The 26,392-nt window shown below is 35.9% G+C and overlaps 1 protein-coding gene across 6 annotated transcripts in view; it reads left to right on the top strand.

The window, feature by feature from the left end:
• Positions 1 to 26,392, top strand: part of NALCN (sodium leak channel, non-selective) — a 222,388-nt gene that overhangs the window by 15,428 nt on the left and 180,568 nt on the right. For all 6 annotated transcript variants that reach the window (XR_010428424.1, XM_064646084.1, XM_064646087.1 and 3 more), the window contains 4 exons: positions 6,774 to 6,857; positions 8,448 to 8,587; positions 9,412 to 9,540; positions 23,766 to 23,920. Coding sequence is in view for 5 of the 6 variants with exons in the window: in XM_064646084.1 (XP_064502154.1) it covers positions 6,774 to 6,857; positions 8,448 to 8,587; positions 9,412 to 9,540; positions 23,766 to 23,920 (508 nt within the window). In the remaining variant the exon portion in view is untranslated. The remainder of the gene's footprint in view (positions 1 to 6,773; positions 6,858 to 8,447; positions 8,588 to 9,411; positions 9,541 to 23,765; positions 23,921 to 26,392) is intronic.

Raw genomic sequence — 26,392 nt, 5'->3', positions numbered from 1 at the left:
ACAGCAGGATTGAGTGCACCCTCAGCAAGTTTGCTGATGAGGCGAAGCTGTGTGGTGCAGCTGACACACTGGAGGGAAGGGATGCCATCCGAAGGGACCTTGACAGGCTTGAGAGCTGGGCTGATGCAAACCTCATGAAGTTCAACAAAGCAAAGTGCAAGGTCCTACACCTGGGGCACGGCAATCCCAGACACGCTTACAGGTTGGGCAGAGGCGATTGAGAGAAGCCCTGTGGAGAAGGACTTGTGGATGATGGTTGATGAAAAACTCAATATGAACTGGCAAAGCCAACCTCATCCTGGACTGCATCGAAAGGAGCGTGGCCAGCAGGTCAAAGGAGGTGATTCTCCTCCTCTACTCTGCTCTTGTGAGACCTAACCTGGAGTACTGTGTACAGTTCTGGTGCCCCCAACATAAGAAGGACATGGAACTGTTGGAGCAAGTCCAGAGGGCCATGAAGTTGATAAGAGGACTGAAGCACCTTCTCAGCCAAGACAGGCTGAGAAAGTTGGGGCTGTTCAGCCTGGAGAACAGAAGGTTGTGTGGAGACCTCATAGCAACCTTCCAGTATCTCAAGGGGGCCTACAGGGAAGCCAGAGAGGGACTCTACATAAGGAACGGTAGTGATAGATCAAGGAGTAATGGGTACAAATTGAAAGAGGGGAAATTCAGGTTAGATATTAGGAAGAAATTTTTTATTGTGAGGGTTAGACACTGGAACAGGCTGCCCAGGGAGGTTGTGAAGTTTTTGGTATTGCAGGCTATTGTCAGATGTCATGAACTAGTGAACTAATGCTATTAATACATCTGTCTTTAATTTGAGTCTGAAGATGAAATTCAGGCTATAATTTCTTACTGATTAAGATCTTTTTAAAAACAATATTCTAGGACAGTCTGCCTCATATTGTCTGGCTGTATTGTATAAAATGTATGTACAAGCAGGAAGACAACTTGCAATGGCTTGTGAAGTTTTATATGAGATGGCAACAGGGAATTAGACCAAGTCAGTTTGTTTCTTATGACATATTTTTGTGCTTGTATTCTAAATGATACTCTAGATTGAAGAATGATGGCCTATGACAGTAAATGTAATAAAAAATTTAATAAACTTAGTGCATGGTTAAAGCTTACTGAATTCAATTTGACATTGGTATTTTCATGATCTCTTCTGTTCAGAATTCCACTTTCTTCAATTAATCCTAGATTTGTTCTCATGCTCTTTATTTCCCATAATGTAAACGGAGTTCAGTGACTCTTTGGTTCTGTGTTTCCAGTGGCCACTGATATCTAATTGCATAATCTGGCGCTTTTTTTCTATCTTTGCTTGCAAAAAGTAGATTTTTTGACTTAACATAGAAAAAAATAATAGCATTCATCAGCATTAATTTGAGGCACTGCAGTGGTCTGCAATTAGTTGTTTGTTGTATCTCTTTCGAAAGATAATTTATAATTTATCTGGTCTTTTTTTTCCCATTGACTGAAAGGGAAGCTAAAAGTACCTACGCTAACACCCAGCCTATAGATATCTCACAGTCACCAATTGCTCTAACTCATTATTATATATTTGTTGTCAATGGACAGGTAGGGACCACAAAAGTTATATAGACAATGAGATGCCAACTTTTTCTTTAACATTTATGGCATTAACTCATTTATGTTTAAATGAGTTTCTTCTATAATCATCCTAATTCAGAAGTTTGTCTTGAGTTATCGATTACAGAACTCATGTTTAATGCACCTTATTACAAGTATCTGTTTCGCCTTCTTTTCAGTAGTTTTAATACTAGACATTCCATCCTCATCAAACAGGAATAAAGAAATTACAAAATTAGATTAATTCTTCTGATAAATGATGAAAATATTAATAGAATTGTGGTGAAACACTGTCAGCTTGCTCACCGGGTTTTGCTAGCATTGTTAAAGGAGTTTCTGTTGCGTTACAGACTGAAAATGGAAGACTGAAATTCTGAAATGAATGTGTTCCATGACTTTAGAAGTGCTGTATACCCGTAGTGTATGAATGAGTTAAGGATCAGGAAATTGTGTTCTTTTCAAAGGTTGGGTAGTAAAACAGAATATGTGGCTCCCATAATCAAGTAAGAGCATGCTCTGATTTGCTTGTGATGCCTTGTGCTGAAAGCTCAGTCTCAGGATGTGCAAGTCACAAACAAGAGTGAGAACCTTGACCTTGAGGGCAGGGGCATAACCAGTAGTCAGTGGCAAGAATGAGAAAATTCTGAGTTTCTTTGACTAAACAGAGTGGAGGGAAAAAAAGAAAGTGAGAAAACTACTTACCTGTGGTAGTAAAAAGCTCACAGAGTAAACACAAAAAGACCATTTGTCATAAGGTTTGAGTTTCTCTTTGCCCAATGTCTTGGGATTTTAAGATGATTTTTTTTTTCCTTATGACAAATTATTTTGCATACATATATTAGAAAACTGAAGTTTTGTACAGTGTATAATGGTGCTGGAAACCTAGATGTGTAGTGCAGGTCCCATGCTATTCTTTGTTGGCAAAGAGTATGTTATTTCAAATTGTTATTTCAAAATGTAACTTAAAAAAATACTGGAATATTTTGGTGTTTGCAGCTGTGATTCTTAGTTTTAAATATTATTTCATAGAAAACAGTATTTATATCCATCATGTGAATAACACAGACTACAAAACTTGATTCTTCTGTCTCCCTTTTTTCCTGTGTTTTTTGTTGTTTTCCTAAGCATGTATGTCCATTGTAAAGGACATCTGTTCCCAGCCAACTGGGGTTGTGTTACTAGTGAAATGCTCCGATGCTGTTTCCAGTCACAGGAAATTAGAAAAATTAAAAGTGATTATCATGAGGAAAACAAATATGAAGTTGCCTGCAGCATGCTGCTGGTTGTCTGTTGCTGCCTGTGGACCAGGGAAGGTTAGAGACCATGGCACTAGAATATATGCACCTGTTTCTATGGTTACTTGTGTCAGGTTTTATTGGAGTGTTTATTACAGGAAAGTAATGACTCATATTACACAGTGGGGCTTTTTGCACCATTTTTGCATTGAAGCATTAGAAAATTTAAATTACTTGGTGAATGTACATAAGCAGTATTTCTAAAATATAAACAGTATTTTTTCTGACTGGTCAATGGGTCATGGAAGTTTTTAGTGAGAAATTATTTTGGGGCATGGATTGAAGTATGTGTCCATATAATACTTAGCAATACTTATGATCAAAATTTAACCTAAAAGTTGCTAAGAAAAGATACACTGCATACTGACTTTCACAATGTAGTTGGAAATTGCTCTTTCAATATACACACCAATTAGATGAACAAAACTTTACTTTTTGGTAATGCTAATTTTTTCCTCTGTAACAGCACTTTCAAGGGTTACTTGCTTGTTATTCTTCATGACAGCAGCTGTTACTGAGGGATATTTTTAATATATCACTTCATATCAGGGTAAAATGACACAAAAGAAAAGCAGTGAAAGCAACATAGCGGATAACATGTTATGTATTCAGGTACTTCATCCCTAATGTCCCTACTTCAGAACTTCGTCCCTAATGTACCTTTCTGTGTTGAAACTTGCATTTTCAAGGAATTCTGCTATAATTAAACAATTCTAATTTATTTTATGCCCGTGTTTTCTTCTCTCTTAATTTGAGAGAATGAAACAAGACATGAAGATGAACAAATCTTAATGACATCTAAATCCCCGTTGAAGGGAATAAGAACTTTTCTATGCAGCTGTGTTTTCATGAAAATGATGAAATTTGTGTAGGATTTTTAAGGGAGTAAGTTGAATGTAAAATTTGATTTCAGAGTATTGTGTTCTCCACCACTAATATAAATATGGCTTTCTTACAGCTACACTGGGATTTTTGTTTCAATAAGCTTTTCCTGGTCTCTGGAGTATAAAATGTATTGTTCAACTTTTAATAATGCTAATTACCAAATAATACAATCTTCTTTCTGGAAAATGCATCCTTCTTACATATTCCATCTCTCGGTGTTGTGGCTTTTTTCTGTTGAATAAGAGCTTTGAATGTCAATTATAAATCTGAGTTGTTGTCATGTTAGATGAGACTGTTTGCCTGTCAAACCTCCCTGTTCAATCTTCAGGCAATATTTGATGCTTCAAAGTGAAAGCTTTCACCTTGAATCATTTGGCTCCTAATCCACCCATTGCATCCACCATAAACACTGGAGCTGGGGGAGGACAGAATACTGCTGGATGAAGCACAGCAGTGTTTAACACACATCACCTCTGCGAGGCTACAATTTCAAACTTATTTTTAAGGCACACTAGAATGTAGTCCTGCCTTAAAAATGCTTCCAACAACAACTAACATCTAATAAGGCCATACACAGTAAAATGCATCAAAGATTCCCAACCACATCCACTGCCAGACAAATAACATTAAAAGGACTTAGCCCAGATCTCCCTACATGCAAAGTGGAAAGGGCCAGGTCCTCCCCCAAAATGAGTCGTTTCTACAGATGTAATTCAGGTGCCCTAAGTTTCTGTGGTCAATTCACTGAAAACCTCTCTTACTGGGAGGATTTAGTGGTGGAAACTGGCCTGGTGTGACAGTGAGAGAAGTGAAGTGATGCAGCAGCTTAACAGGTGAGAAGACTGGAAAGGGTCATGACATCTACTTTTGTAAGGAGAAAACAGCAAAGCTGTTTCAATTATACCAGAGCTATTGTGGAGAGAAAAAGCAGTTTCTAAAAAAAGGTTTGGCTTTCAGTGAGAACTTGATGGGTTATTCAGAAGAGTGTGAATACAAGAACTCCTGCACAAGTTCCTGCTCAGATCTGTATGGCTCAACTCAGGGAAGAATTTTTGCTTTAGACAAAGGGTACTTAAGAGAAGAAATGTAAGTTTCAAAGAATTCTTCAGCAAGAGAAAGACCAATCAGCATTTTTGTTCAGAGCCACAACTGAGGGACTCAAGTTGCATGTTGATACAAATCTCACTGGAGATTTATTCACTAGGAGAGAATGGCAGAGGAGAGAGGAGTAAGAGATTTAGGGTGTGGGTAGCTGATTTCTGCAGAGAAATAACATGAATCTGCTTCACGGTTACTGAACATAACCACTGAACATCTGAATTCTCTCAGCCCTGAGCAAACAGTTACTGATTAGCCTAGAGTTTACTTGAGGAACTAAGTCTACTTTCTTTAGGAAGGACAGGTAAAAATGTTGCAAAAGTTCCTGTTCTGTTGCTTCCCTAATTTGCAATCTTCCTTCTCTTAAGTCTTGATTTGAGAGCTTTAACCTCTTTATGTGTTAGAAAATCCTCATTTGAAAATAGCGTTGAAGTTCTCTGTCCCTTATTTCAGACTTGAAAATCACTTACTGTATTTTCTTGATATCCTGTGTTCACTTCTGCCCTGAAGAATTTTTGCAACTGAAATAAATTAAAAAAAAAAACTAAGCCAAACATAGTTTGTCTCTTTACACAATATATCATGCTGTCACCTACTGCAAGGAATGATAAATAATTTTTAGGATAGTGTATGTCATTGGAAACATTAGATTAAAACAAAACATCTTGTCTGTGCTTACAGAATCAATGAAAATGCTGAGACATTTAAAAACAAATACTGAAATAACTGAGATAAGGAAAAATGTGTATAAAGCCAGTAATCACATAAAAGGCCAAAGTCCAATAATGTCTTCAAGATTCTTCAGACATGACAATAATTTTTTCCCCAGTTATACCTTTGAAAAGTGGATTGTACTTTGTAGCTGTAAGATCTCTAAACAGAAAAGAAACAAGGGAGTGTATAAGGCAGGGAAGGCTATATTGAATCTGTTGTGAGAAACATCATTTGGAAGGGGTGATTTTGTGCCCTGGGATGTCATTGTCTCTGCATGTGTTTTTGCATGAAACTGTGATATCTACTTTCCTTAGGTATATTTTTGTCTAGTCTCCCCTTCAACAAACTGCATCTATCTGTATGCATTTGAGCCCCAACTTCCTCTATGCTCCATGTGGTACACAAAACTAACACTCAGCTGTGATCTACCTAATAAGTGTAGGTGTTTGAAGTATCAGGCATTAGCAGCCCAGCAAAGAAGTGTTGTTACAACTTGCAGTGGAGGGCCTGTGTTGCATGTCAGGAATGGTGTGAAACATGAGGATATTGAAGCATGCAAACTGGAAGAGAGATTGAGAATTGTGTAGTGTAGAGGAAATTGGATGCTGAATTCTCCATGCTGCCTTTTAGGAGTGATCTTTGGATTGGACTGTCACCAAAACCATGTTCAGATGTTTCGGTGGTTACTGTTAAGTGTTTCTGATAGCAAGACTTCTCTAGAGCATGAAAAATGATTGAAAAAATATGAAAAAATGAATGTAAAATGATACTGATTTAATTGAAGCTGTTGAACAGTATTGAAGTAAGTGAACGACACAATACTATATTGCTACCATTTTACACTTACCTTCCTGTGTATTTTGTAATGGGCAATACAATGGAAAAGTAAGTGCAGTGTTAATTTTTTGTGTGTTTTTTGGTTTACATCAAAGTCTAAATAGTAGGTTTATTTGTAAGTTCTCTCTGACAGAAGTACCACACAAGAATGAACCTGGCATTTATTCACCCAGAAGATATGTATATATGTTTCCAGCATATTCTAATCCAGATACTAGACTTGAAGTCTTTCAAAAGTAGCATTCTAAAAGTCCACAAGGAGCACTTCTTCTTCCAAGAACTCTTGTTTATGATATTTGTAAATCCTGACAGTAAAAGAACAATTAACCTCTTAGCTTTTCTTTCATGTAGGGTGATAGCTCCTATGTAAAGGATCGTTGGTGTGTGTTTGATGGATTCATGGTCTTTTGTCTTTGGGTGTCACTGGTTTTACAGGTAATCATTTCACTTCTTTTTTTTCAATGAATGGTTCCTTAATTGTGAAAAATATATGGCACAACCAAAAAATTGTGAGTTGTGGAAGTACAGTTGTACTTGGGTCAAATTGTTTTTTAAAAAATGTACTGAATTCAATAGCTCCGTAATTGCACATTGCAGCATATCTGCATTAGTAGCAGAATTTATCTTGTTTAATTTTTCTTATTAAATCTGAAGCTGGTTACCATAAACTCTCTGCATGGTCAAAAGGAGAAAGAAGGATCTTCAGAGAGCCATTTATCCCTTACTCCATATGACAGTTGTGCTCATTTCCTTCCCCTGAGTCTAGTAGGATGCCATGGTGACTAGCTTAGGCACCTAAGGGGAGAATGTTTCCAATGGTAAATGTTTCCCATGCTGCAGGTGTATTGATATGGTGAGTGGAGTGGTTTCATGTAAGATTGACTGCTCACAGCTAACAAAACATTTTCCAAGATTCAAGCTAAAGCACAGTGGGAAAAACCCCCATATTTGGAAATAGTATGATAAATTTTTATAAAGAAGGGAACCTGGACATGTTGCAAAAAAGTACAGTGTTAAGGTAAAGGTCAAATTGTGTCCTGCATATCAATCAGTCCTTAACCACAGGCAGTTTTTTGGGTAAGAACAGGTTGAAGACTGACATTTGACCTGCAATAGTGTAAGGATTGTAAAAGTTCTGTAGTGATTGCTGTTAGGCACGTATACATTTCTGGCAAATTTCAGACACATTATTTTCTGCTTTTTACACAGGGCAGACTTTGGTGGTACATCTTGTACACATGTAGAATGCAGGTTGATCATTACAGATAAGCACTGTAGATTACCCACTTTATGTGTGTCCAGGTTCCCCCTCCGTTTTCTTAGTACTTTGAGTAAACATTAAATCAAGTAGTTACTTTAAGAGAGTGATAGACAAGGATTAAAACAAGACGTTTTCACCCAATCATTTAGCTAAACACTCTTTATGGAGTGCATAACTTATCGATGTATTGAGGAAATGGTTCCCCATTCTGTGTCTTGGCTGAAATTTGTGTCATAAGTAGAGTCTAGGAGAAAAAAATGCACAGTTTTGTCATGCACTTGGAATTAAATGGAGAATTTATAAGCATGTTGCAATTCATAAGGCAATCTGTGTATATGTATTTTTATATCATAGTAAAAACCTTAGTGCTGTGCAACATTAACAGATACTGATTTTCATATTTGGAAATATATATATTGACCACTTCTAACAAGGTTGTGGGAAACCTATGGGGTAGGATTAGCACAGAAATAGGCAGCTAACACAAGCTTGCAGCCGTCTTGAGTTGTTTGAGACTGAAGCATTATGAGCATGGGCAGAGTATATTTTTGGAAGCTCATTAGGATAACTTAGAAATGGATTAAAGTATTTACAAAGACTTTTCTTTTTTAAAAATATAGTTAAAATGAACCATAAAATAAACCAAGAGAACATTGAAAATTAAAATAAAAAATGTGTGGTATTCATACTTTTAAAAGTTCCATAAATGAACACAGGCATAGGAGAGAGTCATCAAGACAAAGTACTGATTCTTTTCTTTGTAGGTGTTTGAAATTGCTGAAATAGTTGACCAGATGTCACCTTGGGGCATGCTGCGGATTCCACGACCGCTCATTATGATTCGAGCATTCCGGATATATTTTCGTTTTGAGCTGCCAAGAACTAGGATAACAAATATTTTGAAGTAAGTAAGGCTATTATTCTTCAGATAATAGAGAATATTTCAGTGTTGGGTTAGAAGACTCACTATGCAGTAAATCAATGACCCTTCATGCTTAATGGGCATTTTCCTCTTGAGTTTTAGTTCTGGCCAAAAATTCTTGCTATTTTCCATATTTAAGGAATAATGAAGTTTTATAGCAAATGATCAAAATTTTCAAATATTTAAACACATTTTAAAGCACTTTGCTAATAACTGTAGCCAGCAATTTGCAACCAATGACAGTAAATTATGTTTCATTAATATCCCCATTTAATAATCAAGGTGAATACCCTTACTAGGGTAATATTTGTAAATAAAAGTACATGAGCACAGACCCTAACCATTACAGTTACAAGTGTACATGTATTGGTGTGTATACAGAGATGCCTATTTGCAAGCAAACACACATAATTATGCTTGGTAGAGCATGTCATAGCAAAAAGTATAATGGTAATGTGAAAGAGTTTTTTGGTCTTTATTCAGTATCAACTTTATTCATCACCATATCTTGTCTGTATAAGTCATTAGATACTATTTTACAAAAGCTAGACTTTATACATTTTATTTGGGCATTTTTGTTCCACCCTTTACAGCTTACAGCTGGTTTAATTACCCTAACTTAGGGATTTAGAAAAAATCATGTCCCCCTTTTCTTTTTGTGCAGAGTAAAAGTACAGTTTTAAGGACAATTTTTCTGCAGGATGAAATACTAATTTCTTTGTATGAGCATATTTTCTATTCTAGAGATTTTCAGAGGAGGCTTCACATTGCCTGTGCATTCAGAGTCCTGTTTGTCTTTTTGCCAGGCGTTCTGGAGAGCAAATCTGGAGCGTTTCAATTTTTCTTCTGTTCTTTCTTCTCCTGTATGGGATCCTGGGAGTGCAAATGTTTGGAACTTTTACATACCATTGTGTGACCGACGACACGCAACCAGGGTGAGTTAACCTGTGCAGGGCCTGTTCTTTCCTTATATATGTATAATTGTAGTAGCATCAGCAGATGTAAAATGAACTTAATGGATTAAAAGCAATCCACCAAAATACATTAAGGTAAGTTGGGGAAACAAAAATGTTAGGAATTATGAAAAATACAAATTTTAACTGTGACAGAGAGGTTACAAATTGTGTCATTTGGCTGCAGTCTGAGTTAGAGAGTGAGTGACTGACTGTATGTGGTGTGGGACAGGGAGGTGAGAGAGCAGGAGAGCAGAGGATACTTTAAGAGGAGCATTGCCATTTGTGGCTGCTCTGGGTCACTGACGATTCATCAGGTTTTGCACTCTTCTATCTTTTCCTAGAATGTCTTGATATGGGACCAGACCTAAAGTATGAGGCAGAACCACCCCTGGAATCATGGAATCACAGAATAGTTTGGGTTGGAAGGCCCCCCCTGCAATGAGCAGGGACATCTTCAACTAGATCACGTTGCTCAGAGCCAACCTGACCTTGAATGTTTCCAGGGATGGGCCATCTACAACCTCTCTGGTCAACCTGTTCCAGTATCTCAGGCCCTTTCTGGATTAATAGTTTGCTGGGATCTGATGCTCAGATTTAAAGACCCTTTTTGTCCAGCTTCTGCAGAATACTTATGATATATATTTTACACTGGTAGTCGAGTATACATCACATTTTGATTTAATATATACTTAACGACCTTGAAGTACAATAGAGCCTCTTGTTTTATCTTGACTGATAAAATCACAGATAATATGCTTACATGGCCTGTTGATTTGAAGACTTAACTGTGTCCTTGAGCACTGTTACATTGTGAGAGTCTTTTATACCTATTTCTTTGTTTTGTTCCTATTTCTTTGGATAGTGAAACGTTAGCTCTGGAGTTGTGGTCCTTGTTTTAGTCAAAATGGGATCCTTTTATTCCTGTATTGAATTTGTCAGAACTTAAAATAAACAAAGTAAGCATGGTAAGAAAGCAAAACACCACTTAGTCTGCTACTGAGCTCAGTAGGTCTCATGATCGCAAAACTCTGTATTAAAGATTTTTCTAAACTAGGGCCTAAAAACTGTCAAATATAAAATGAGAGCATTAAAAGCGGCAGATTCAAAAAAAAGAGTGCAAAATTATTTGAGAATATGCTAGATATTTTATGGTACTTTGTTAAATGAAAAAAAATAATTTTGAGATATTTTCTTACTTATTTAATCAATAATATAGTAAAATGTGGAGCTGATCTTCACCTCGACTGCACATTTATTCTTTTATTCTAACTCTTTTTATAAGAAAAAAATCTTTATAGAACAGATTTTTTTTACCATTTCCCATAGACATGAGAAAAAAGTTCTTTGTGAAAAATTCGTTTGTGTTAATAAGAAGGTATGTAATTCTGCAATTTACAGAATGTTATTTGGAAAAACAAGAAGTGACATAGACAACACAAGAAAGATCAGGCATCATATAATTGCTTGTGTCGGTGAATACAGCTTTTCCTTGAAATCAGCAGAAAAAGATGAAATGGGACATAATAATGTTTGCAATATGGAAATTTAAATTTATAACTGTAAGGCTTTCCATTAAGTTTTGGCTGCTTTCTCTGCATGTGTTGGGTTGCTCTCTGAATATGGCATTATTAAAAAAAAAAAAGTATACAGAAACCCCCTAAATTTTAGGTTGTTGAAGGGCTGAATTACAGGAAAAGGTTAAAAGCTACAAATATCCAGTGTATAAAATAATATTTAAAATCTGCCTAGATGGGGTTAATGTTCAAAAATTCAAGCGTGCAGAATCAAGGGAATTTTAGACTTGAGATTGACCATGTACCCCAAACTCCTTTTCCTTTCAGTTTCATCAAGTTTATATCTTTTTAGCTGTTTAAAAATTAGAAATCTAATTTAAGTTACTTTTTAGGTACCTGGGAACCAGATTTATAACTTAAAATGGCTCCCATGATTGTGTATGAGGACTACAGTTACATTGACACCACTTTTTTTCCCTGGAAATGTTCCCCCATTTATTCTGATAAATGGTGCTCACACAAATATACTTTTTTTCTTTGTTGCTTGACATGTGGATTTTTACCCTAGTCTTGGCACACTGCTCATTCCTACTCTGAAAATACTGATTTCCTCTTCTTGTCTGTAACATTCATCATTACACCCTCGGAAAGACTTGCCCCTATCTCTTCTGTGTTTAATTTTTGAGGAGTGCAGTGCAGAAGGTCAGAGTGGAGTTGGCATGTGCCTTCTTCATCTAGGTCAGGGCTGACCTTTCCAGAGCTAGTTTATTAGCTGGGATGTAATAGAGCGCAAAAGCATGAAAATTGCTTAGCCAAGTTTTACTTTTGTCTTTGAGGTTCAGTTTCTCAACTTTATAATGAGGATTAAACATTCCTCTTAGAGGTTGAATTGGTCAGTCAGTCTGTCTGTCTCAGGTGGCTCTGTTCCAGGCAATGGAGAGTCGCCAAAGTTGGCTGTACTTGTCCTTAAATAACTTCAGTCTTTAATGAGCCACAGCTGTAAATTTTCAGCAAACCAGATCCCAGGCTCCCAAGTCAAGATTTTAAAATGAAAACCATCTAATTAGCAACCACCTGTGAGAAGTTTAATTTTCCTGGTATTATGCAGAATTCTATGTCAGGCAACAAGGGTGAAATCTTATTTTTGCGGTCAAGGCTTCATCCATTTGTGACATTTTAGAAATCACTCTTTTTAAGTTTACTGCCTTATAAATTATTATTATGAAGGAGGCAAGTACCTTTTGAAAACGGCATCTTAAAATCTTGCTATTCTTTTTTATTTGAAAGGGCATGGTGTCCTCATCAGACAAGCGTTGCCTCTTTGACTGCTGCAAGTTCTTTTATCTTTCCATCTCTCTTGATGCCCACACTGCCTGACCTCCTGTCTCTCCACCTCCTCAGTCATTTTATGATGTTAACTCTGACAAATAGAAATACTGAAGTGAGCTAACTGCAGTCTGAGTTTTCATTCTGTCTGAGAAACCAACAGAATCTGACTTCCTTCCAAAGGCTGAAAAGTTGATTGTTGTTGTTTGATGATAAGTCCTTTTTTCCTTTATTCTCACAATAGTCTTCCCTAAAAGGAGCATTGTCTTCTTCCTAGACAATTTTATCATTCATTATTCCCTCATGATTATGACTTATCTTTTTTCAGCTATGCAGTAATAGCTTTTCCCTGATGATTTCTCTGAGCAATATATCTTTTTTCTGTCAATAAGTGGTATATTACATGAATTTCCTTTGAGCGGATCTTCTTTAGTTGCATGAAAGACACACTGTATGGTTGGAATGTAATCTATATGTAATCCAATTATCTCGATAAATCCATACATTATAAGCAGTTTGATAGGTTTTTTTGTTATATCTGAGATTAAATTCAAAGAGTCAAACAAAATAAAGTGAAAAAAGTTGTGTTTCCAAAGCTACTGTAATTTAGTCTTGGTCACCTCTAGTATATACAATGTACTTCCACAAGGACAGGAGAGAGAAAATCTTTCCAAACCCTTCCTGTGGTTGTTAGAATATTTTATATATCCTCACGTGCTAGCTACTGAATGTTTTCTGTATTTTTTATTCCTAAGACATGTTTGATTACACAATAATGCTTCCAAACCGCATGATTGGTTTATATTTATTATATATTATATAATATAATATATTTACATTATATTAAATATAGTTTATATTTATATTATCTCAGTCTGCATGGAGCTAAGGGAAAGGAAGCCTCATCAAAAGAGAAAGGCTAATATGGCTAACCACCATAAATTGTGGTACTTACCTATTTCTTTTCCCAAAGTTATTCTTTAGATCCTTTTTTTTTTAACATTTTCAGTGGTGTATAGGCTGAATATTTCTGCAGACCAGTCTGCCTTGTCACCATGGCAGTCAATTTAAAATCCTTCTTTTTTAAGGTTTCTTGTTTAAAGTAGGAGATGCCCAGGAAAACAGATAAGAAAAATAATTACTGTGTAATAGAAAGAGATAAGAAGTTCTTGGTGATCTTTCCATCTGTCTACGAATAGGCCCCGAAAATGTCAGAAAATAGCTTCAAAGATTGGAGCTGAAAGCTCACCACAGTATCTAGTAGAAGAAATAAATATGATTAAAAAGAACAAAAGGAATTTGTAATACTGTCTTACACCAGCCATGGGAAAGTAAGCATGAGTAATCAGGTTTCTGAGAAAGGGAAGGAATCAAAGACCAAGCTTGAAAAATCAACATAACAGGACTTCATTAGCAGAGCACATTAATTTATTGATTTTAGTTCAACAACCAGCACCACTTTAATATTGTCTTTGGGATTTATTCACAATCTCTCTTACTGGTAATACATGTCTACTATAAACTCCTCAGGAAGAAGAGAAATGGAAAAAAATCTTATTCTTTGAGGCCTGATGTTGTTTAAACCCCAACCAAAAACAATTAAAATAAAGCACCAGTCAAAAAGGAAAGTAATTCATTTTAAATGGGATCCAGTAAAAAGGGTGGAAAGAATGTTGAGGTGGTGGCCTATGTTGGTGGCCTGTGTTGGGAAGCAGTCTTCAGGAGTGAGGCTCTCGAAACTTTCAGAGGGCACGTGATTTCTGAGCAGAAATACTATTTTTTATTAGAACTTTTATACAGATAGCTGTCCAAAGTAATTACACTATTGATCAATTTAGCACAGACTTTACAGTGTTTTGTTTATCCAAATGCATTTTAAACAAAAAGGTGACCTTTTAACAACAGTCCAGGATAGAGTGATGAGAACCCAATTACCTCAGCTCCTGATGGCTCAGTAATGACATGTATTTGTTTGTATTAAGATTTGGAGCCATTTGGGTTCACACAATTCTCTGTCCCAGTGCAGAAATCAAATTTATTGAACTTCTGCTCAGCCTGTCAACCTTTGTGGGATTTTTCTGAGAATAGATCCTTTTGAGTAATCTGCAGTGGATTTTATAGATTATTGTGAAGTTGGCTCACTATACGTATAAGAATTTGAAGAACATAACTACCTAATCGCTTCTTTGCCATAAGGAAAGTGTTATATTTAACCACAAGATTTTTACCTTATAATTGCTGTACAGAATTATTGATGAGTATTGAGCTTTCTACAGGAAACATGCAGGAGGCCAGGATGCCAGAAGTCGGAATATCCTCCGGTATATCATAAAATTGAAAGAAAGACAAAAATCACTAGAAAAACAGAATTCTAAGAGTGATCTCAAGCGAATTTGCTGAATGGGTGATTGGGTACTGTTTGCTTTCTTAAATATAAAGGAAGAGGGAAAACTACTCTTCTTTATAGTGCAAGAGGAAGCTGGACAACTAATGAAGAAGGCTGTCCATAGGAAAGATTTCTTCTTTTACTCATTTTTTTGTGATTAACTTCAGTGACTTTGTTACTTTGACTGGTAATAAATGAGTGATGGGAATTTAATTTCCCCTAATGCCAGTAACTAGTTATCAAAGCAATAGCTTGTCAAAATTGTTAATTAGCTGCAATTGCCCTGTTTTCATTTGGACAATGACAGCATTGGCTTTGCTTAGCAGAAGTGATCTACCATGAGCAGAGTATCATCTGATTTTGATGTCAGCAAACCTGTGTTAGAAACCTAAATGCCTTGAATTTTCTCTCTGGCTATCAGAGAAAGGTGCTTCAGGAGTGTGGCTGAAACCACCAACCTCTGAACTCAGCAGATGTATTTCTCTCTCTCTGTCTTCATTACTTAAAATGAGGTGGGATAAGTCAGGACATCAGACCTGCAGTCTTTTATTGTGCAGTTCCTTCTAAAGATTCAACTAAGAGGAGCTGGAGCTTTGAATTTTTGCATCCGGAAATGTGAGATAGGGTCAGTGATTTAATTTGAATATTTTCAGAGATACTATGTGGTGAGTAGCAATAGATGGAACATCAAAGGCACATTTTTTAGACTCAGGTCACATATGAAATGAAAAAATGCTACAGTCAAAATCATATCAAACTTTACTCAGAATTACTGCCTCATGGGTCTGCTGGGTAAACCAAAGAGAAGAAAGTTTGAACTAAGGCATAGCTCCAACTCTGCTGAATGGGCATACAGTAATAAGAAACACCTGCTTTTCTCCTCGCTTGTATTCTCTCTACCAGCAAATGAAAATCCTTATTTTGGACCAGTCCTAGGGCAATTTCAAATCAGACTTGAAAAGCTAATCATGGCAAGTTCTGGTCTGAGAAAAAAAGCAGTCAATAATATTTTCCATTCATGTTCAGGTTGATTCTGACTTCCTGGTTACAGCACAGACTTTTGATATAAAAACATCCAAAATGAATTGCTGAAAGTTACAAATAAAATCTTGCACTATTCACCCCATTATCCCAAGGCTTCAGTGAGTGTCTTAAAATTCATCATTTTAATTAATCTTGCTTGTCCACAGAAAAGGTGAAACTCTTTAGTCTGCCCTTTAGTATAATTAGTATCTTACTTTTCTTCTGAAAGTCCTCTTCTTTTAATCTAACTCACAGATGCATTTGACGACTAAATTGGGTGAACAGAAGCTTTAATTATTTTTATTGCTTTCATGCACTGCATGGGATAGCAAGACATTAATTGAAATCTGTCAGTGTGAAACCAAAGCTTCTTACAAAATTTTTCCTAGGCAGTTATAAGTGCAGAGAAACAACTATAGGTGCACCTATCCTGTAGTCATTTCTTTATGATTAGCAGAGAGACATACATATCTACATGGATACACACACAGACTTGTACAATTCCAGATGAAGTTTTAAAGAACACCCTGAAATTTCACTGTGTGTGTAACTGAAAAGATAGACAGATACACAAGCATACACGTACTCATTCCACTTTTTGTAAACATGCTTAGCACATATAACTCAAGGATTTAAAAATTAATCTGGGCACCCTAATTCCTTTATAGTAGAATATGTTAATTCATACCCAGTTGTATGCTTTAAGTATGTTAGATTTATGATACTGCCATCCAAAAACCATTATAATATATAGGATTATCATAAGACAGTATTTTACAAGTATTTTTAGAAATTAAAATTAATACATTGGCTCAAGCAGATTCAGATCCCCAGCTACTGGTAGTTGATGAATTTCACATTATGGTTTGCATTAGAAAAACCCTCAAATCCCAAGAGGCCACCAGCATGAGGGCATATTATTAAAAGTATTGCTGCCTAAATCACTACAATGCAAAGCATTCATTTTAAGTGCTTAATATAAACGTAGATTATTTTTTCATTTAACCTCCTTTTGAAGAAAAAAAAAGCTCTTACATGCATTGAGTATGATTTAGGCTAAAAAGGAAGAATCTCTGCTTATAGTACCTGTACAGATACAGGCCTTTTTTGGGCCACTGTTACTATGGGCTAATTTTGTTCTGCCTCAAGACAATAAATAAGCATAAACTAGTACACATGGACTAGAAAATATTAGATATCTAGAAATGGGTAGAATATCACCAGATGTTTTCAATATAAGATGATTTCAATTGTTTTATTCCTTCATAGGCCATATTCAACATCAATTAAGTACTGAGGTGCTGATTCAGCACATAACTAATTTTAAGCATCTCAAAAGTTCAATTAGGCAATGTGCTTAAACATCTTGCTCAATAGGGTACCTTGATCAAATTATGAACAAGAAACAATTCATCCCAGTAGATCAACTGAATATTTCTATGCAGAGTATAGAGTGCAGTATGGAGTGCAGCATCAACCCAGCAAACAAGCTCAGAAATTAGTTCTTCAAAGGAATGCAAAGGATCCAGAAGGAGATAATTGACTCCACATCACTTGATAGACATCCTTCAATAACAAGATTGTTGCAAAAGACATAGGACTGTTACTCTGACATGTTTTTAATTGCCTAAAGAACATTCTGACTACATACATACATATGTACACCACAAGAAGAACCTGAGTTGATGTGTCTTGGCAGTAAAGTGGCTGTTTTCCACAGCATCTGTTGCGAAACTGGTCTTTCAACCATCATGTGCCCGTGTGAGCACAATCTTTTAGTACCTTCTCCTTATTAAGGCAATTCTTCAAAGAGAGGTTTTGACAGCTTAAGAGACACATTACCCAACGTAGCTTCTAGCTTCCTGTTTTCTGTTAGCCTGATTTCTCTGCTGAAAATAGAAAAGGAGGAAAAAAGGGATTTTTTTTTTTCTGGTATTCTGTTAATTTTCTAATATATCACCAGAAAGCAATTCAAAATTACCAAGCTACTCATGTAGTTTTCAGATCCAGAAAATTAAATAAAAAACTAAGACAGATATTTATTGATAAGATAATAAAAAATTTTTCCAGTTGGCTGATTAGGTAAAGAAGTCAACAAGTAAAAATGACTTAGCTGGAGCTGAAGGATTTTCTGTATTAGTTGAAGGGAACCCTATGTCTGTGTCTGCCCCAAAACCAGGTACTGCACAGCACAGCTGCTGACTGAAGAGCTACTGCGTTGGTAAAAATACCACAGCAGACACAAAAAATGGCTGGTAGATCATGAAGCAAGTAAGTAGCAACCGTACAGCAGTGAAACAGGGAGCAATACATTAACTAGGATCTCAGAGGAATTGGCGCTGTATTCTGTGCTATCCATTTTCATTAGTGACCTGGGGGACCTTGTGAACCCTGCATCATCAAAATCACACCGAGCATATGATGAAGGATAACAAAAACCTTTGAGAACAGAGAAAGATTATGCAGTTCTGAAGACTTTAAAGGTTACTCTCAATAACTATGATTTAATGTCAAGTAATGAATTCAGAAAGTGATAGAACCTAAACACAAAATGGGCACTGCTGTATAGAAAGTAGTAATACAGAAATAAGTTTGGATCAGATGACTGATAAGAGTTTTCTCTTTAAGATATCAAGAATTAATAGTTTCCTCTTCTGCTAGACATCTAACTCTGAACATACAATTTTGATAAAAAATTTCCATTTCTCTACATGTTTCTAAAAGATGCTTCTGCTTTACCATATTTCCAGAACACAAGGGCAAAGTAACAAGCTAGTGAGAATCTAGCAATAACTTAAAATAAACTCAGAGAGCTCCATGGTGCAGATAACTTGTTCCTGAAGCTCACATTAAATGGATTCTGGCCTAGGATCTCTCAATAAATGTTTTCTGATGAAGTGATACTGTGGTTCTACATTGACTTTAGACAATTTGTCTCATGAATATTAGTATACTGCTCTCTTACATATATAGGTGAATTATATCTATTAATTTGTCATCATTTTGAAAACCAGAGTGATCTTCTGCTCTGGAACAACTTCACTGCACCATTCTGGACAATTAATATGGCCCATTAATTTTTTTATTTTAGGCTCGAAATTCCATATCATATCAGTATTTTATGAAATGAGATGTAATTTACAAGCTGAATTCATAGTGGGAAAGTAAGGTCAGTTGTGCCACAAGCATCCTGATTTTAACAATGCTGTAGAGAATTATTTGAAGCAACAAAATATCAGTGCAAGATATGTATAGACTGACAGATTAATGGTAGCGGAATCTCCCAGGTCACAGATCTGATATAGCAAATGCTAATTGCTAGGGTAGCAAATACTAACTTCTTTTTGCAAATGCCTTACTCATAACACTTAATCATACAAAAGAACAGATTTTCACATCAAATGCAGAATAAGATGTTTAGTCACCAACACTTCGCATCCTAGATTTAAAGCTCCCTCCTGCAATTGAATCCATGCAAATACCCAAGACTTGTAACTGAATTTTATTTTCCTCACAGGGATTGCTTGTGCTTTTCGGATGCGTCATGGTAGCCTGTGCCCTGCTTGAGTGTCTTGAATACATCAGTAACACCAAATGCCTATATGTGGATAACTGCATCAGGCCCTTCAAATTAAAAAAAAAAAAGCAATGACACTTCCTATTGCCATCCAAGTTATCAACCTTAGTTTGCTTTCCCCCTGTGCCACCAGCCAGTTTTAGAGCACAGAACATTGGTTTCCAATCAAAAGATTTTCCTTAAAGAATTTAAAGAATTTACAGAATTAAAAAGAAAAAAAGATACTCATGGCATAACCATAATTAATGGCTGTAATTTTATACCAATAAAAATCAGAAAATATGAAAATAAGGTTCCTGCTATAATATACCAGTAACATCATGCAGAAGGGAAGTTTTGTATAACTTTTCTCTTTAGAATATATCCTCTTAGAAGCTCAGATGGCAACTGCTATATAGCTGCCGATAGCATTAGGTAGTCAAAAATATTGAAATATTCCTTTTTTATTTCAAGTTACACTTGTTTTCAGAGACTCTGAGAAGTTAAAAGATAGGAAACCTAGATGGAAAAGTGCTTGCTTTTTATCTGAGTCCTTGCAAAAAAAAAACAAACATGGAGAAAGATTAAAGTTTATTTGTTGCTTAGTGACCATGAAAACAGTCTAAGCACCTAGGCAAATTTCCTTTGATTTGTCCTTTTAAACGTGTCTTATTCCCAAAGCCATATCTTAATTCTTACTGTGCTGATCCAGTCAAATCCATTTTCTCCAGTGGGAAACTCTGAACGTACAACTGCTATTAACAGATGGTTCCTAGACCACTTTCTTACACTAGTGCTCTTTTTACAGACCTAACAGTAATAACAGCTGCTCCTGCACAATTGTTAGAATAATGATATTGTACTTTAATAATTATAACAGCTTTGTTTCTATAATGAAGTTTTCTATTTATCATTTTCATAATTATTACGACATTATGACCTCAGCTTAACAGGGACAATATTAACACATAAATCAGTTATATTGGTATTTCTAAAATTTGCAGTAGTAGTTTATCATTATTATTGGGTGTAGTGTTTTCCAAGTATACTCAGTGTCAGCAAACTCTTCTGTCACTGAAGTCAGACACATATATAATCATTAACTTCAGTGAGCGAGAGTAGCAGTTAAGATCTACTGACAGATCTTCTAATTTGTGCAGAAAGAGATTGCAGCTTAGGACAATGATGCTGCCGGAGTCATTACAGGTTCTGGAGACTCCAGTAGCAGAGTCACCCAAAATCACTGGTGACAGTTGAAGAAATTTCAGAGAGCACTTTTCTAGTTTAAGGATTACAGATTTGTTTAGGCACCAATATTCCTCTGATATTTTATAATCTTAGCATTCCAAGGGTCATTTTTAAATGTTATGTTTTACTTTTATTCAAATTTAAGTCTAAAGTCATCATGTACTGTACTTACAAAACCAGTTTTCTGTTTTTAATCCAACAACAAAGTCTGTTTTATCTTTTAAACTGTGAGTGTGAAAACTTCATCCATATTTAACGTTTTTCATAATTATATCTGTAATTACAACTATAAAGCTTTCAACCCTTTCTGGTAACAGATTGTCTCTGATATCTATTAATTATTTTTATCACATTAAAAATAAGATAGGGCATGCTTACAGGACTCATGGCTTTACAAACAGTATAAACACAAAGCTTACGCTTTGGCAACATTCCATATTTTACATTTTAGCTTGGCAAATACAGATTTCACTAATCAAGAATTAGTAACTGAGGAGAATATCAGAAAGCATCTGCTAGGGATAATTTTATTCAAATCAACAGGCCCAAATAACTGAGGGCATCTCTTCTATTAATTTTTAATAAATCTTGAAATAGCAGGGAAATTCCGGAAGAATGCTAGTGTGCCATTAATTTCTAAAGAACAAGCAGCAAAACTGGTTAGCCTGACATCAACCAAGACAAAAGAAAGAGTGAGCTGATAAAAAGTCTAATTGGTAAAGAGTAAAGAAAGTTAATATAATAAATGGAAGGAAGAAGGGTTTTAGAGAAAATAATTCTCATCATAGTAACATGATTTTTATAAGATTACAGATTTGTCTAATAAAATTGCCTAGCTTAGACTTTGTAAAGCAATTCATTCAATAACATGACTGATTAAAAAGTTTGCACTATATAATATCAATAGAACACAAGCTAAATGGGCTGAAAATTGATTAACTGATATGTCAAAAAATATTTGTGAGTGAAATGATTATCATGATCTACCAGAATCAATGAGGGAGAAACATGTACAAAATTAAGAATAAGGATAGAAACATAAATAATGATAAGGACAAGGCACTCTGACAAGTTATCAGAATCATTTGGTTACCTTGATCCTACAAACCAAAATGTGCTTTAATACAGCCAAATGCAAAGTTATAGCAGTAGGATCACTGAAAGCCAATCTTACGGCCTATGGCCTCTGGAATAAAAAGAGGATGGAAATATTATAGAATATAGATGCTACATGAGAGTTTGAGATGAGGGGATATAACAAGGTATGCTCTCATATTTGTCCCAGTAACATCATGGCAAGAAAAAGCCAGTGCTTTCCTAGACTGTACACAGAAAGAAAAATTAATTAGTGCTCCTTTATGTATGGAACTCATACAAATTATGATTAATATTACATACATGGTTTTGATCCTATTTTAGTATTTGAAAAATTGAGGGAATAATAGAAAAACATGAAAATGAGAACACTGGAGAACATGCTTTGCAGTAAAAGACCTAAAGAGCTCAATAGTGTTAGTTTATTAAAAAGCATATTGAAAGGTGCTTAATTTTTTTTCAGTGGATTCACACAGAGAAAATACTAGGAATTAAGGTTTTGTGCAGTCTAGCATAAAAAAGTATAACAAGAATAGGAAGCCAACAGTTGAAGACAGACAAATTAAGGTGATAAATTAGGAACATTTTTTAACAGTGAAACAGTTTTTGCTATAAAAAAAAAGTTTCCAGGCTTATGATTGTTTTTCTGCAAGCTAGTCAAGAATAGATACACATCTAGGAGACAGACACAAGCTATAAGGTTTCATAGAAGGAAAACAAAATGAAGTTTGATTAGATGACCTAATACTTTCTTTTAATTCTGAATTCAATGTATAGATACTGTAATTTTTTACTACTGCTAATATATTGACTTTCAGTATATTTGCCCTAAGGTACATATATTTCCCACTTCTGTGCTGTGTTGCTTTGCAGACACTAATAGGGACGTGCTCAGGATGGAGGGGAACAGTTTGCTAAAGTTACCTCTTAACTAAACTGCAACTTAGGAAATAGGAAGATCAGTGTTTGGTTTTGGCAAAGTACTATGTATTGTGATTATTAACTGGGTGCTGTAAATTATTAGGAGGAATCAACTGCCTGAGCTTCTCCTTCCCAAAGTTTGGAGTACTTAGATAAGCCATATTTATGTGTACATGCCACAGGCACATATTTAACAGAACAGGGAGCAACAAACTTGTCCTCCCTCTCCTTTTAGCTTCTATGTCCCTTAGTGTTGGGCCTACCTGAACTCCCATTGTGGTCCAGCATGACAGAGCCTCCAGCAGCTCAGCCACAGCTGCCAGAGGAGCTGGGAAGACAAGTGATGCTCAGCCTCTGACAACAGTAAAAAATTATCAACACATTGTGTTGAGGCACTGGCCCTTGTATCATGATCTTTCTATTTTTCAATGTTACAGTCACCAACATAAATCAATTTGAACCAATTCAAACCAGTTAAAATGTTTTCACCTATTCTACCAAATCATTACTGGACTGGTCTAAAAGGGAATCAGATCTGTTTCAGTCAGAGCAGAGCCTGTCACAGATACTAATGATACTACACGTGTAATGGTTTGACTTCTTTCCTGTGACCCTCCATCCATGGTGGAAACCTGGCCTGACCAAATTACAGTCTGAATATTCAGGTGACTGACAAGTCATCCACAGTGATCCTTTTAAGGAGTGTCAAAGCTAGCACAGGTAACGCCTTTGGAAGTCAAAGTCATAGTATTGACTGCAGTTGAACACACTCTCAGGATCTGCAAAGAAACCCGAAACGCTAAGTGTCCAAATTGCATTAAAGAGCATTTGGAACAGCTGAATGTCAAATCCTCCATTTCTTGGAGAGTCTCTGTTTTTATGGGGTCTCTAGGCATTAGTATGAAATTTCTGCTGTTAGTATTTGCACTATCGCTACATAAGGCTGAAGTTTTAGGAGAGTGTTAGCTTGCCCTTTACAATAAGTCCTTAATTAATGAAAATAGCACATACCAAAGAACATCAGATAGTAAAAATAACAGCTGATGTACTTTTCACTATAGTCCTCTCGCTTTCAAATATTTAGTTTTGCTATTGTCTTAGTTTATGTAACACCTTAATTTTGTATTTTTCACAGAAACGTGACCTGGAATAATTTAGCTATCCCAGACACCCACTGTTCCAGAGAGCTAGAAGAAGGTTACCAGTGCCCACCGGGATTTAAATGCATGGACCTTGAAGATCTGGGACTAAGCAGGCAAGAGCTGGGCTACAGTGGCTTTAATGAGATAGGTCTGTCTTACTGGTAAAATCAATTTCAGTATCCATTTAAAAATGTTTTTTAAATGAATAGAACAAATGTTTGTGCTGAAAAGACATCAAATGCAGTCAGTATTCTGTTCAACTAGAGCACATGCCAGAAAGAGAAGCTTGCTGTTTGCTTTGCAGTTATGATACATTTTTACATTGCCTGGGATCTCAGGATTTAAATAACTTTAAAACAATGTCTTCATAAGGAGTCAACTGTTGATTATCACTAGTATACAAATGTGATGACTAATTTCTGTATAATTATGTATATATATTTCATCATGTTTGTCTGATTTTAGTAATAATTCCTATGGGGAAAAAAAAACACCCAGAATTACTTTGATAATCATCTTGTTACTAAGAAGAGGAGTGAGAAAGTGATATCATGTGTATCTGTGCCAATCTTGACCCAGACTGTGTTAGTCAGAACGTCACCCAGAAAAATGATTGAGAGTCAGGAAGATTTTGCAATACAGGTGCAATTTGTGTTCTGTGAAAAACCCTACAGAGTCACCAGGAGAATATGATCTCTGATAGATGCAATGTGTCATACTATCCCCATAGGGAAATGAGTGTAGAACAAAAAATCAGGAAAGGTGGTAAGAGCATGGGCAGCTGTGGCAAGATCCACATCCCAATGGAAAATATGCAGTTACTCTGTCAGAACATTTTGGTTATCTCATTTATTTAACAGACGAAGGTCCAATAGGAGCCTGCAACTGTAAATTTTTATTTCTGGGCAGATAGGGAAGTCCCTTCAAATGATAGAGCATATGCACAGGCTGCATTCCTTCTGATGCATCTCTTTGACTTTGATAAGCTTTTTTTTTTCACTTTTCCTGGCATGGGCTCCAGACTGTTGTCTTGTCCCCAGTTGAATTCAAAGGTAGTCAAAAGGTTTAATGACTGAATGACTGTAATCCAGAATAGTTTTTTGAGTATTGAAAGCCTTTACAGCTGAAATTACTTCAGTTGGTTCCCAGGTTGCTGAATATACAGAATGAGCCAGAGAGTTGCAAGAAATAGTTTCAGTATCCTGCTACAAGAAGTACTCTGTGATACCAAATAATTTCTGGACAGCAACTGCCATTTGTGTCCTTTCTTTTTTCTTGTGAGAAAGGGAGAAAAACCTGATTTCAACCAAGCACTGTTCTGTTTCCTCTGGGAGTCAGAAGCGTACCAGTTGTACGAGTACTGCTAGCTGAATAGCACTATTGATAGTACCAAATTTTATATAAATTTTTTCTTCAGTAGATATCAAAGAATAACCCTGTCGGATCTCTCAGTCAACCTTCAGAGTTATTGCTACGCCTGGATGAACATGGGCTGAGTTCACAGTAGAACCTAAAACCATCTGCACATGAGTTCTCAAGTTCAAGATGGTTTGACAGGGGAACATAAGATAGATGTATCCTCAGTGGAATAAGGCCTCAGATTGAAATCACCTTGACATGTGAAATTATTTGTGGCATTGAAGGGTGTTATTCTAGCTGCCTACCTAGTCACCCACAAAAAGCAGTTGCAATGCCTTAGACAAGCTTAAATGGGTAGATGATTTGAATGAGGTCCAGAGTACTTAATAAAGGAGGCCAGTATGTTTTTAATGATGGAGGCAGGATGGCAAAGACAGGTGAAATAGTTTGTCCATGCCTGCGATGCTGGGTAAAAAAACAGGACTGAAGATTTGGTCTCCTGAGTCACAGTCACACTTATCAATATGTCTTTTTGAGTGTTGCATTTTAAAGGTCAGAGATTGCTAGTAGACTTAGAAGACTTGTCACTGATAAATTGTTTTTGTCTAGAAATAGGTAAACAGGATATAGCACCTTTCAGTACAGTAGCCAGCAGTAAATTGAATATCAATTGAAAGGTGATTACTAAACTTTAAAATACTGGGTAAGACACAGGCTTTGCTACAAAATGTTAAATACGCTTCCTCAAATCAGGAGTGTTATAAACCAGTATTATAACCAGTGAGTTTATCAATATTTTATAAATATCCATTTTGTGATGCACATTTGTATGTAATTAATAGGTAAGTAATGAAGTCTTCTCTATGCAACTATACCTTTTTATTGTATACATTCATTGATTTTTACTTGAAGATGTTATATACAGCCTATCCTGTTGGATCCTGAAATCTATCATTACACAAAACACAAGAGATAGCAGTTTGGCCGCTATTGTAAAACTAGTAATATTTAGTTTGCAGCATATAAGTACAAGCCATGAACATTTGAATTTGATAATTTCTGTTATTTTTCTTCTCTGTAAAGAAAAAAGGAGGGATTTTTACAATTTTATTACTGGGTGAAAACCAAGTTGTCCTAATAAGATAAAAGCTAATAGAGATTTTAATACTGGGGGCTATGCCAATTAGGTAGTTTCATATTTGGAAAATACCTTGATTTATCCATACTCTGCTCCCACTTTTATAAATGGCTTTGGCTTTAA

The sequence above is a fragment of the Pseudopipra pipra genome, chromosome 2, assembly GCF_036250125.1.
Source record: "Pseudopipra pipra isolate bDixPip1 chromosome 2, bDixPip1.hap1, whole genome shotgun sequence".
Taxonomy (NCBI): Eukaryota; Metazoa; Chordata; class Aves; order Passeriformes; family Pipridae; genus Pseudopipra; species Pseudopipra pipra.
The sequence above is the reverse complement of the archived record's forward strand: the minus strand, read 5'-3'. Positions and strand labels throughout refer to the sequence as shown.